The following is a 14,578-nucleotide window of genomic DNA, read 5'->3' on the forward strand; positions in this document are numbered from 1 at the left end:
ACATACATACATACATACACATACACATACACATACACACACAAACAAACAAAAACACATTTATTATAATTAATATATATTTTATTTCAGGTAACGTTTATTTTATTTCAATGATGAATAATGATTTTTTTAGTGGTTTTAGTTTTAGTTTAGTTAACTATAATAACCCTGGTAGTCACTAGCAAAGCATTTGTTCCTGGACTATGTTTTCATTTGGAAATAAAATGGTCTGTGAATGCTATTTCATGTTGACTTTTAAGTCACTGTCATTAAGTAAAGGTAGAAGTCTCGTGGGCTGCACCAAATAAATCTTAAGATTAAATCTAGATTAAATCACGGTTTATCTAATAATTCTGTTGTACCTAACGTAGCAGACTTACATTCAAACCATCAGTTTGATCCTGGTTTTAATTTAGGCCTACATTTAAAACAGTTTACCTTTAATCCTGTTACTCCGTTACTATAAACTCTGATTTAAGTCTCGGTTGTGAATTAAACATACAGGTTAAAAGGAAATGCAATATTAACACAATTGCGGTTTAATTACAATAACAAATCTATCATGGCAGACAAAATTACTCGTTTTAAACTCAGGTTAGAATTTTAATCCCCGATTTGTTAATCTGTGTTTAAAATTAAATGGTGCAACACAGCTCGGTCAACAAATCATTGATTATTTCTACATTTTGGTTAATTTAATCCCACCCTTGTTCTCTGAGCTGTGATTAAGTCCCATGAGCGTGGAGGCGCTGCATGAGAACACATACCAGACGTGCTTCAGTGTCCTTACACACACAGCCAGATATGCTGGACCACAAACACCAAACATTCAGTTACGTAATCAGCCATTACAAGCATTTAACATCTGCACAAGAAAGAAACCGTAATATAGTCTCCAGTCAGCGAGTGTGTTTACATGCACGACACAATGCTTTTTAGAAACAGCTGAGGATATTTTATCACCTTTCTCAGTTTTTAAAACAAACACACATGCACACACCAGAATGGCGGTCAAGTAGTTTCTACAACTTAATGCATGCAAACACATTCAGTGACATAAGAGTAGACCTCTCTTATCCAGTTGTAAATGAGCAATACTGGGCAGAGAAAGAAAGCATGCAACTATTTCTCTCTGCAAGGGAGCTTTTTCCTGTGAGGAAATCTACACAGGAAGTACATAGTTTGATCTGCCCATAGATTACATCATTGTCTGACCCACTGTTCTAGATTCATGCCAACAGACATGACTCTTGTAAAACTTTAAGATGTGCAATACATAACCAACAACAGGAATTATGAAATCAATACTCTAATATTCAATAAAATTAAGCACTGTTGACATGTAGCAAACTGCACCCACATGACAAGTTCATCCACCAAGAAAAGTCCTCAAAATGACAATTTAGAAAACATCAAAGCAAGGTTTTTCTTTTAAACTGAAGAATTAATTAAGGGCTTTCAATGCCTTTATGATGCTTGGTTCAGAGGTCATCGCTGATGTGTCATCGCTACCTAAAACTATTAAAAATAATTTTTGGTATTTGAAATAAAACTGAAATAATATAAAATATAAATATTAGATGAACTTAAAACACTAAAAAATAAACAAATTGAAGTACTGCAATTACTAAAACTGAAATAAAAAATTAATCTAAATGGAAATATATATTAAAAAAAACGATTAAAAATGTCAAAAGCATGTAACAATTACAAAAAATATAAACAAATTACAATTAAACCAAAAATAAAAACTAGATCAAAATATTAATAAATATACTATAATAGTATATAAATACTAAAATAACACTGCATCGCTGTGGTGCTCACCTTGATGCAGTTGGCCAGGTCGGTCTGGTAATAGCGGTCGTGATGTGCATTAGCGGCCGCCAATGTGAGAAGATATTCGTTCCTCGCATGGGTCGCTTTGGAGTTACAATCGCTCCTCTTCGCTTTCAACTGAAACACACACATGAGGTCCAAAACTTCAAGAAGTGCAAAGCACAAGCCTCCATCGCAAAACTGCCATCGGTCACATCCAAATTCTGGCCTTTCCTCACTTAACACTATTAGAAGACTTGAAATATAGTGTACGAGTTGTATGGACTACTTTTATGGTGCCTTTTTGTAACTTCAAAGTGTAAATCATCTACTTCTACTCTAGTCCAGCTGTGCAAAATATGACAAAATGTTCATTTTTTTTTCAAATTCCCCTCCAGCACAGTCCAAAGTTGTGCTTGACAGAAGACCCAAAAACATAGTGGTCATGCTACACTAACATGGTATAAAGAGTAAATCAGGTTTTAGAGTGGAAGCAAAATGTTTCTCAAAGAAACAGACAGACGGTGGTGTTTACCTTCACACTGGCCTTCTGTAAACTTATCCTGGACTGGAACAGACCCAGCTTCGACCTGAGAGAACACAGAGCAGGTATTATAAATCACAGATATACCAGACCCGGCGGAAGGAACAGGTAGGATAAACGAAAGCCCAGATCAAATCCATCCCGGATTTGTGTCGAGGAGGAAACAGACATTATAAATCAAACTAGAGTGGATCACTCCTGCAACCTGTGAAAATAAGGAAGAGGCTTTATAAAGCTGGCACAAAATCTGGTTTTGCCATTGCTGAGATGACTTCTTATCTTAAAGGAACAGTTCACCCCCCAATTTTTTTTAAAATTTCAAACATGTATGACTTTCTTCTGTGGAACATAACAGCAGATATTTTGAACAATGTGCACACTACTCTTCACTATACAATGACAGTTGTAATTGCTAATTCAAAATATTAATAAATATTAATTCATAATAGTGAATATAATAGTATATATAATAGAACATAATAGTATAATAATACTAAAATATCACTGCCCTCCACTGCAGCTCTTATTCATGCTTCTGCATACTGAAACCAAAGCCATTTGGTGACATTGATGTCAAACTGCATGACTTGGTATCTTAATGAGCCAAGTTTGAAAATGTGGAAGCACAAGTGAGATTATCAGCAAATAACTGTTTCTCACATTAAGCAATCACATGACTTCAGAAGACTACAGCTTGTATGGACTACTTATATGATGCTTTTGGTCACAGAAAAGAGCATTTAAGACACTTTGTAAAACCACTTCTTTTGTGTACCATGGAAAAAAAAAAAAAAAAAAAGGTAATTTGGGTTATGATAACAATATTATGATTCATTTCTGGGTGAACTACTATATTCTTTGAAACCAAAAGTTGCTTTTTTATGACCAACTATGTTCAAATTCATGAACACAGGATGGACAAAATTGCACAAACCACCTATGAAAATTCAAAATTTTAATCTTAACATCCAATTTTCTGTGTTTATGTTAGATTTACATCTGGATTCAGAGATTACACCCACATCACAGAGCCCTATTCATTAGAGATCAGAGTTGTTTTGGGGTCTGATACAATTTGATTCATCAAATTTGCATGAAATTAAGAACAAAGACAGATTCTCTCCCATCTTCCTCCTACCGCTGAGAACAATAACTGATTCTAATTCAGCTTTACTGCCAAGCCATGCTAAGAAGGACAACATCAATAGCCAAAATCAATAGAAAAACTGAGCGAGGAGCTCACAACACCATGCCACTGGACTCGTCTTTCACCTCTCTGTCTAATCCGGTCTTGGCAGAGGCTTTGGAATGGCAATTGTAGTGTGGGTACAAATGGCCCTTAAAGATGGAGAGAGATGGTTAAGTGTGTTTAACAAATTCTGCATCAGGCTAATAAATTGCTTTGAACAGAGTGGGGTATTCCCTACTGGGGGCTTAAGTATCAGCCATGGAAATGCATATTTAATGAAGGCATCTCAACTCAGCGACACATCTTTTATATTCTTTGGCACTTTTAATGCTTTGAGTTTGTGATTCTGAGCCTAATATCTTCGATAAGGTGGAAAACCGCTCAGTGCAATAACATTTTAAATTTCAATACCAAAATATGCACATTTTTATGGAAAAGGCTCAAAAAGCTCAAATAGTAGAGCATGGCGCTAGCAATGCCAAGGTCATGGGTTTGATTCCCAGGGAATGCATGAACTGATAAAGTGCACCTTGAATGCAATTCACTTTGCATGATAGTGTCAGTCAAATACACAAATGTAAATAAAAGTAAAAGGATTTAAGCTCTACTGAAAACTAAAATTACAGTACCAAGGTATGCACATTTTTATAGAAAAGGCAGTCCTGTAGCTCAAACAGTAAAGCACGGCGCTAGCAATACCAAGGTCATGGGTTTGATTTCCAGGGATTGCATGAACTGATAAAGTGTAAAAAAAAAGTAATTTTATTATTTTTTTTATGAAAAAAAGGCTAAAAAAGCTGAAACAGTAGAGCACAGCGCTAGCAATGCCAAGATTATAGGTTTGATTCCCAATGTAATGTAAATAAATGTAAAATGATTCAAGCTCTACTTAAAAAAATAAAACCAAAATACGCACACTTTTTTTATAGGAAAGGCATTCCTGTAGCTCAAACAGTAGAGCATGTTGCAAGCAATGCCAAGGTCATGGGTTTGATTCCCATGGAATGTATGAACTGATAAAGTCTGCTTTCAATGCAATGCATGTTGCTTCACCAAATACACAAATGTAAATGTAAATAAAAGGATTTAAGCTCTACTGAAAAATAATTAAATTGCAATACCAAGATATGCACATTTTTATGGAAAAGGCTCAAAAAGCTCAAACAGTAGAGTACGGTGCTTACAATGCTGTGGTCATGGGTTCGATTCCCAATGTAATGTACATAAATTAAAAAATGTATGTAATTTACATAAATGTAAAAGGATCAAAGCTGTATTGAAAAATAATACAATTACAACTCTCAGATATGCACATTTTTATGGAAAAGGCATTCCAGCAGAAGCATGGCGCAAGCAACACCAAGGTTATGGGTTTGATTCCCAAGGAATGCATGAACTGATAAAGTGTAACTTACCTTTTCAAAAGGTACTATGTACATTTTAGGTACTAATATGCACTTTTAAAGTATTAACATGCACCTTTAAGGTATTTATATGTATCATTTAGGGGTAAACATGGTACAAAGAAGTAGCTTTTGTAACTTAGAGTACTGCCCCAGTGACAGCTTCATACATTTTTTTTCTGAGAACGTAGTGGTTATTCTTTAATTAATGGGACAAGCACTTGTGAAGTGTGTGTTTCTGATCTGGGCACCTCTGGGACCGTTTGCACCTGCAATACCAGACGCACTTACTTGGACTCAATGTCGGCCTTTTCCCGCACAGCCTGGGCCATCTGCTCCAGCTCAAAGTATTTCTTTTTGGACTTGGCCAGATCCTTCGCTGAATCCTGGAGCTCTGCCTGGATCCGACCCAACTGCTCAATGCACTGCGGGTGGCCGTCGCGGGACAGCAGAGAGAGAGACACAGAGAGAGAGAGAGAGAGAGAGAGAGAGAGAGAGAGAGAGAGAGAGGGGATGTTAAAGAATTACATGATGGATCAGATCAGGGCACAGGACACAGGACCGAAGTTGGTACCTTTTTCAGCTGCTGTTCTTTGTAGAGGCGTAAGGTTTTGGCGGGGTCTGAAATCTCGTTCTTGTAGTTCTCGCAGACGTTGAGTCGAGACTGGGTCACCTGCACGGTGCCTTCAAGATAAGCCCGCCACACTCCATACACATTCCTGCAGCAGGAAAAACATGGTTACTGATTGCAAATACTATTTATGGAGTGCTATTCCCATGCAAACAAAAGCAGGAGCCCTATTCGGACAGTGTCTGATTGCATGCATGTACAGTAAAAGAACATTAGCATAGTTCCTTCGCAACAAAACTTCCACTGCATTCAGATGGCGATTTATTCACAGGTCGTCCTTCAAAACTGTAAGTTTGTTTCACACATGGTCAGTCATGATCATAATTAACTTATTTAAGGTAAATAAAATGTTTCCTACTTAAGGAAAAGCATCTATTTTAATAAAGTCGATAAATTGGCTCCTAGTCACTGTAGTGGGGCGGCCATTTGATTTAATTCAAGTAGTTCATTTCAAACAGCTATCCAAATATTCATTACCATGCAAACTGTCAATCAAAAAAAATAAAATCGCAATCCTACAGTAGTCATAAAAGGTTTGACAATTTTTGGCCCAATTTCTCTTAAAGGCATAGTTCATCCAAAAACGAAAAAATTGCTGACATTTCCTCACCCTCAAGTTGTTCCAAACCTGTATGAATTTCTTTCTTTTGAATATTTTGAAGAATGTGGATAACCAAACAGTTTCTGGTACCAATTGACTTTCATAGGTTTTTTTTTTCATTAGCTTTTTCTTTAGTCATTAGCTACAAGCAACTGTTTGGTTACCAACATAATTCAAAATATCTTCTTTTGTGTTCAACAGAAGAAAAAATCATACAGGTATGGAACACCACGAGGGTGAGTAAATGATGACAAAACTTTAATTATAAGATAATTATATATTATTATAATTATAAGATTCAGGAAACACAAACTATCACTGTAAAGCACCCATAGGGAAACAACAGTCATTAAACAACAAGATCCTTATGATTTCACCCTAAACTTGTAAAAGAGGATGTTTTATTCACCTGTAGTCTGTCCTCTGGTCATCTGGTTTGATCCCAGGCCAGTCCCTCTTTAAATACTGACTCGCCAACTTCTGCAGGGCCTGAAAAATATAAAAATAACAGAAAACAGCATAAGATGCTTGAATGTGTTCGGTTTCTCACACTACATCCCAGTTCCATTGCTATCCATCCCAAATAGTAAGCAAAATACAAATTAGTATGTACAAAATCTTAGTATATTTATAACAGCATGCCAAAAGATCCCATTAAATGGTTTTTTAGGTAATATCACCCAATCCCAACATACTTTTTCCGTTGATTAAAAGGCTGTATATAAATGAATCTAAAAGTTATGCATTCATGAATATTAAGCTAATAAACTTAGCTATATGTTAATTTATACAATCAGACACTAACAGAAAACAACAAGGTCAACAAGACATTTCATGATGTGGACGTCTGCTGTACTGTTTTGCTGGTAGTGTGCAGTCATCTGTTATTTTGTTTTCGAATATGAACACAAAGCAATTAACAGGCCATATGAGTGTTCTCATGACCCTGTCATCGAATGCCATTTATCATGGATTAACACAAGCCCAGACACACGACACGTTACAAAGCAACCCAAATTCCAACGACCGTGACATATGTTTGCTGTTGGTAAGAAGAGCGGGGAGTTTGCGTTCTCCTTTGGGAACGTGAAAGGCCTCCGCTCCAAATTACACTTCCATAACTGCACAAACGCCACCTAACATATGGCAAAACAAACAAGGCGGCCTCACTTCATAACATGTTCTCCATTCCGCCATATTGTAAATGGAGGAGAGAGATGCACCTCTATGCGAGGCCGATTAGCCGCTGGCTTTCGTTGTGTCCCATCCCCACCTGCCCGATTCCCAGATACCAAACAACGGCGCTCAAAGCGGCTCGCTGTGAGCACAACATCTACAGTGTGTGTGCGGATGAGAGAATGGCATATGTTTGTGTAAGCAGCAGGGAATGAGGCAGAAGAAAGGAGCCGTTCTCCTCGGCTGAGGGCGGCGGTGTGGCAGAGACTGGCCTCTTTCAGTCCCTCAACAGGACGCTACAGATCAGCTGGGCTGACGTCTTTTATTTTCCTTCCTCTGCATGACTCCCTCTGCGTATTACAATAATCACTGGACGTGTTTTTCTAACACTCACATCGCCGCTGGACACACACTCAAACTTAAGGCGAACAAGACAGTATGACATTTGACATAAAAAGGTCAAAGAGAAAAGGAAACACAAATGTCTTAGTGTGCACTAGGGCAGGGCGAAATATTAAAAATATTAAAGGGGTCATATGATGCGATTTCAAATTTTCCTTTCTCTTTGGAGTGTTACAAGCTGTTCGTGAATAGATAATAACGCGTAAAAAGTAATTAACAGTAAAACAGTAATTATGTCCCCACTGGATGAAACAAATGCCTCGTTTATAATGGGTTTTACTGGTTTTGTCTAATCGCGCCGGGACACAGCATCACAGTATGGTAAGGGGCGTAACATTTCCTTCACACGCTTGAGGTATTCGGCAAAACACAACGCACTGGATAGCTGGCCAATCAGAGCACACCTCACTCTTCAGACCGATGAGCTTTGTAAATATCGACGCGTTTCAGAAAGGCGGGGCATAGAGGAGAAACAATAATGTACAGTATGTGGAAAATAATGTGTTTTTTTAACCTTAAACCGCATAAACACATTTCATTACACCAAATACACAAAATAATGTTATTTTTTAGCAACGTCATATGACCCCTTTAAAGATTTTCTACAACCTTCATAAAAAGGTTTTCTATTGCAGACAAGATTGTACTGAGCATATTGCAGTTGATTTGAGTACTATTCTTTTCCTCTTTCCTTCTTTTTCTCAGAATGGAAATACAACCCAGGGGGCCTCTCGTCTCTGTCATCTGATTTGAAGTTCAAACTTCCTTCCTTACACAAAATAATGTTATTTTTTAGCAACGTCATATGACCCCTTTAACAATATACTCATTATGATTTTGCTGCCGATATAAACGTAATTAACACTGAAAATCACAATGATTGCATGTAATTTTTCTGTCTTTGGACTAGTTTTCCAATCCTTCAAAAAACTAAAAATTATTTCTGTGATCTACTTTAAAATGTCTATTTCAATTGATGATCAGTTCAAAATGACCACATTTCTCTTCACAACATTTTCATAGATTTTAGTAAAATATATGACGATAAATGCTAAACAGAACAGTGTCGTTCAATATCATTTATAAATGCTGCTGTTTACACTGGTGAACATAAATAAACATATATTTATAAATTATGAAATATTATACTGATATTACATATGCATTGTGTTCATTTAGAAAAACTGTGTAGAAAAGTTGTTTTGATTATGTCCTCTGATCAGCTGATTCAGGGTTCAGTTTTCATTATATTCAATATACATTAAATAAACAAACAAACAAATAAACAAACAAACCGTTTAGCAAATACATACATATGAAACATCTTCAAAAGTAAACAAACAAACAAAAACATTTTTTAAATAAATAAAATAAAACAAAACCCTTTTAGCAAATACATAAATAATATATATCTGAGTGAGTAAATAATGACAGAATATGTTCAAAGTCCCAAAAACTAAATATAATTAAAACAAACTGTAAATAAATAAATGAATCAAGCAATAAATAAATAAATCCTTTTAGAAAATACAGAGCTGTATAGCTGTATACTGAATATCATCAACAGCCAAAAAAAAACATTAATATACTAGCTGTGCACTAAATGGCTTACAGTATTTTCATTGATCTTTTCTATTTCAAATTACTTCAAGAACAGTGGAATATAAAACATCCTTTTTCTTATATATGCACATCCCACAAACTTTCATAATATGTATCTTCACTGAGAAACACAACCACAACACAAAATAAAGAAACAAAGGGTAAAAAACGGGTACTGGACATGCTGTCTCAATGACTGGTGAGAACGGCACCAGAGAGACTGACACAATATCGACAACACGACTGCCGTTTCTTCAGAAGTGAGCCGTAGCTTCTGCCAGTGGTAAACAAGAACTTCACATGAAAGAAACAGGAGCCACTAATGTTAACATGAAGAAGGAGCCCGTCTAAACATGCAAACAGGCAAATCTGACGAAACAAGTGAAAGATTCAGAACCGTCCTGTCAAATAGGCCTGAATGTCTGAAACAGTTAAGGGGTCAAACCTGGTGCGTGAAAAGCATGTAAGCATGAATCTTTCTATCTCAGCATACATAATGCATACATTCTCAGCAAACTAAAGCATTTTGTCCAGGGAGGCGTTCAGACTCGGCTGATTGTTGCTTCCAGATGAACGTCAGTCTACAGGCGTGTGTCGCGTCTCCTGAAGCGTAGAAGTCAATTCGAGACTTTTGCAGTCAAGCTCGGGTAATTACAGGCAAACACAGCACTTCATCTCCATAAACACCTGGTGGAGCAGTTGTCATGGCAACCGGAACAGTCATCCTGTGTGGTCTAGATAAGGCGGACCACTGCTTTGAATCCGCACTCTGATAAGGTGTGGTCCAGCTACACAAAGCTGAGCTGTATTCAGTCAAGAGGGATCCCGGGAAAAATTCACTGAGGTCATTGCATTAATGACCCTGACTGTTTTTTTCTGATTTCACATAAAAATGCAATATCATCTCAGAAACAAGCAAGCATGAAGTATGTAATTTCTGTGACTCCTGTGTCACCAAATAGAAATGCAAATATATTAATTGCAAGTTAAAAACTGCAATTGTGATTTAAAATGCCTTGTTTTCCAGGTTTGCTGTGCTTGTTTTTAGGGCTGCAAATTGGGACAAAAATGTTTAATTATATATAAATTAGGGATGCACCGATACCACTTTTTCCAGTACTCGCCCGATACCGATACTTCTATTTTTGGTACTTGCCGATACCGAGTACCGATACCGATATTTTTATTGCATTTGTACATTTTTTAAATATTGGGTACAGAAACCAAAAGGGTATGTATAATGTTAGTTGGTTAACTTCATTTATCAAATAGATACAGTCCGGTGCATCCCTAATATAAATATGACTATACAATAATAATATTAATAATAATAATAATTATTATTATTATTACTATGACTACTAATACTACTAAATAAAAATATTAACAAAATAAGAAATTACAATTGCAATATTTCACTGTAAAATTAAAATTCAAGTATTTAAGAATTTTTTTATTTTATTTTACAGTACAACTGTAAAATTACAGTGCTAATAATTATTTTTATTTATTTATTTTCAAACATTAAACTAGCTTGTATTTCGGCAGAAAACCAGATTATGGTCAGCTAGTAATAAGAGACTTGTCATTTGCACTTGTGTATTGTTGCTCTTTTGTTGGTTTTGACTGCTTTTATTGTCCTCATTTGTAAGTCGCTTTGGATAAAAGCGTCTGCTAAATGACTAAATAAATAAATAAATAAATAAAATATGAGAAAGAAACATCAATTAAAATACAGACTTCAACTGAAACAAACATAATATCCATTAAAGCAAACCTGTGTAAATTCAGAATGCAATAGTGAGTAGGTTGTGTGAATTACTAGCTCTTAAAAATCCCTGAATTAGGCTGTCTCTATTACTAGCTGACCATAATCTGACAATTTTCTTAAGGCCATTTACGTAAATCTCTTGCAATAAAAAGCACAGCTAGACAAAGTCTAGAACTATTCTATAACGAAAAACAAACAAGAACCATGAACTATTTAAAATGCAATGGTCAAAGTCATCTATAGATGCGGCTATTTAAAGTGGATGCATTTAAAGATGAGATTTTAATAAAACATCAGCAGTTTTAGGCTCATTCTGCTGTGACATTACTCTTTTAATGCCTTCTTCAGTCCTTACTCTCTCCGAGGCGTCCTCATCTGACCTGCTGAGAGCAACCAGCTAATCACATTTCAGGGCACTAATTAAAGGTCGTCTAGAGCATCTGAAGCTGCAATGTGTCTCTTCTCTCTTATCATTACAGGCTAAATGTAAGATAAAGGGAAAGTGAAATGGGAACTGGCCTAAATGCTAGACAATATACATAGAGGTTATACAGTGCAGTAAAATACAATGTGTAGAGATTACTCTGTAAAGCCTGGTTTGTGGTGCTTTATTACTAGCTGACCATAATCTGACAATTTTCTTAAGGCCATTTATGTAAATCTCTTGCAATAAAAAGCACAGCTAGACAAAGTCTAGAACTATTCTATAACGAAAAACAAACAAGAACCATGAACTATTTAAAATGCAATGGTCAAAGTCATCTATAGATGCGGCTATTTAAAGTGGATGCATTTAAAGATGAGATTTTAATAAAACATCAGCAGTTTTAGGCTCATTCTGCTGTGACATTACTCTTTTAATGCCTTCTTCAGTCCTTACTCTCTCCGAGGCGTCCTCATCTGACCTGCTGAGAGCAACCAGCTAATCACATTTCAGGGCACTAATTAAAGGTCATCTAGAGCATCTGAAGCTGCAATGTGTCTCTTCTCTCTTATCATTACAGGCTAAATGTAAGACAAAGGGAAAGCGAAATGGGAACTGGCCTAAATGCTAGACAATATACATAATGGTTATACAGCGCAGTAAAATACAATGTGTAGAGATTACTCTGTAAAGCCTGGTTTGTGGTATATGGGTATGTGCATTCAGTGCGTACTTTAGTAGATGACACATAAAGAGGAGTGGAAATGCAAATGTGTGTCATTACAGTAGACTTCGACGCTCTAAGATCTGTGTTATTTATAGAAATGACTACCACAGTAAGCTTTTGCTGTGTTCACTACCTTTAAAAAGTTTGGGGTTGGTAAGAAGTCCCTAGAAAGGCTGCATTAAAAAAAAAATCTGAAATATTATTCTAATTTAAACTATGTGTTTTCTATTTGTATAGATTTTAAAAAGTAATTTATTCCTGTGATGCAAAGCTGAATTTCCAGCATCATTACTCCAGTTGAAGGTCTTTACTGACACTTTTGATCAATTTAATGCATCCTTGCTCAATAAAAATATAAATTTCTTTAAAAAACTGACCCTCAAACATATGAATGGTAGCAAAAAGGAACGAGCTCCTCGTTTTGTCCTCGCTGGTCGTTCGCCACCTGGTTCTGTCTCCGCTTCACGCCCCGTGGTGGCGTGTAAAGATCGCAGTCATCCAAATGATGAAAAAGTATTACCGTAAACAATGTATTTTGCGACACCACGAAATAAACGATGGCGCATAATATGAAACGATAGACTTTTTATTTCGTACATCCGATATATATCGTCATATCGCACAGCCCTACTGGAAAATATAATAATAGAAAATAAAATAAAATAAAAAATTATATTAGATGAAAAACTTAAATGGGACAAAAAAATACAAATGTCATCTTGGCAACTAACTTTGTAAAAGAAGGGTAAAAAAAATAAAATAAAATAAAAACTAAAACAGAACTAAAACTGAAACAAAAATAAATGAAACATGAAAGGCAATATTTAAAAAAAAAAAAAAAAGATGACAAAAACACCTAAAAACTACTAAAATTTAAACTGAATAAAATATAACAATAAAAGCAAATTCATGATATTAATAAAAATGGAAAATATAATAATAGAAAAATAAAATAAAATAAAAAATAATATTAGATGAAAAACTTAAATGGGACAAAAAATACAAATGTCATCTTGGCAACTAACTTTGTAAAAGAAGGGTAAAAAATAAAAATAAAAACTAAAACAGAACTAAAACTGAAACAAAAATAAATGAAACATGAAAGGCAATATTTAAAAAAAGAAAAAAAAGAAAAAGATGACAAACACCTAAAAACTACTAAAATTTAAACTGAATAAAATATAACAATAAAAGCAAATTCATGATATTAATAAAAACTATAATATAAATACAAAAATTTAAATAATACTAAAATAAAGAGAAACACAAGGAACCAAAAGAAGTGTGACAGTTAGAATGACGGAAATAAAGACACAAAGTATCTAAAAAAAAAAAAAAAAAACACCCACGTAAAGAAAAGAAGAGAGTCATAATCCAAGCATGACATCACAAAGAGAGGAAAAAGAAACTTAAAAATCACAAAACGGACTAAATAATAATCACACGGGGGAGGGTCTGCGCTGGTGTGCGTGTGTTTGTGAAGCACACGTTGGCCCGGGGTTTTCAGGCTTCAGTCTGCACAAGCTGTTCTTTGTGCGTCCCTCTATAGTAAGGTCAGTTTCCAGAACCGGCCCGACCTGGCCTGTGTCCTCTCACAGGGGCACAAATGGGGGCATTGAGTGGGCACTGCACTGCCTTTGAGCTCCGATAAAGCACCCAAAACGGCTGCTTCATCCTCTGAGCCTTTCCGGCATCGTCCAGGTCCATTTTTTAGTGAAGTGAGAGTTCATTCGTGCCCTCGTTCTCCATGGTTCTGGACTGAGGGGTGAACGGGCTTTCGGCTGGTTCTGGCGTGGCATTGTCCGGTGGGCGGGACGGCCCGCAGCTTGGCACCCGGCTGAAAGCAGTAAAAGCGAATGATTTATGTGCTGTGTAAAGTTTGACTGACTCTAAACGATTGGACAGACCTCTGGGACTGTATAAAGAACAGCGTCGTTTATTTTAAATAGCGAACAAGTTTGTACAATATACCGCTTTTTATGCAACTAGGATGCCGTCCAAATGCTCCAGGGCCTTCATACCTTAACAAGAGTCTGCTGACAAAGGCAGTAACAACAGCTCTCTAGAGCAAACATATATTATACAATGCTGGAAAAGAGTTTACAATTAAAACACTCAATCATTTCACCCCGTAATCAAAAGACAATAAGTTTTGCATAAAGAAATAGAAGAATTTTTTTAATTTTAAATCAGCATAATTAAACGGAAGTAACAGAGTAAATAAAAATAGTTGTTTATTTAAATTGACACTTTTGTATTTAAATATTTACATAATATTTATTTATTGATT

General features: G+C 35.8%; 1 protein-coding gene across 1 annotated transcript in view; it reads right to left on the minus strand.

Moving 5' to 3' along the window:
• LOC107735958 (F-BAR and double SH3 domains protein 2-like) overlaps nucleotides 1-13,995 on the minus strand; it is a 42,648-nt gene extending 28,653 nt beyond the window's left edge. The window contains exons 1-6 of the mRNA XM_016547497.1: nucleotides 13,885-13,995; nucleotides 6,596-6,675; nucleotides 5,529-5,673; nucleotides 5,246-5,379; nucleotides 2,354-2,408; nucleotides 1,828-1,956 (exon numbers count right to left, since the gene is read on the minus strand). Coding sequence (XP_016402983.1) covers nucleotides 1,828-1,956; nucleotides 2,354-2,408; nucleotides 5,246-5,379; nucleotides 5,529-5,673; nucleotides 6,596-6,675; nucleotides 13,885-13,995 — 654 coding nt within the window. The remainder of the gene's footprint in view (nucleotides 1-1,827; nucleotides 1,957-2,353; nucleotides 2,409-5,245; nucleotides 5,380-5,528; nucleotides 5,674-6,595; nucleotides 6,676-13,884) is intronic.
• Nucleotides 13,996-14,578: the final 583 nt, after the last annotated feature.

Source organism: Sinocyclocheilus rhinocerous, unplaced genomic scaffold, assembly GCF_001515625.1.
Source record: "Sinocyclocheilus rhinocerous isolate Xijiao unplaced genomic scaffold, SAMN03320098_v1.1 scaffold942, whole genome shotgun sequence".
NCBI lineage: Eukaryota > Metazoa > Chordata > Actinopteri > Cypriniformes > Cyprinidae > Sinocyclocheilus > Sinocyclocheilus rhinocerous.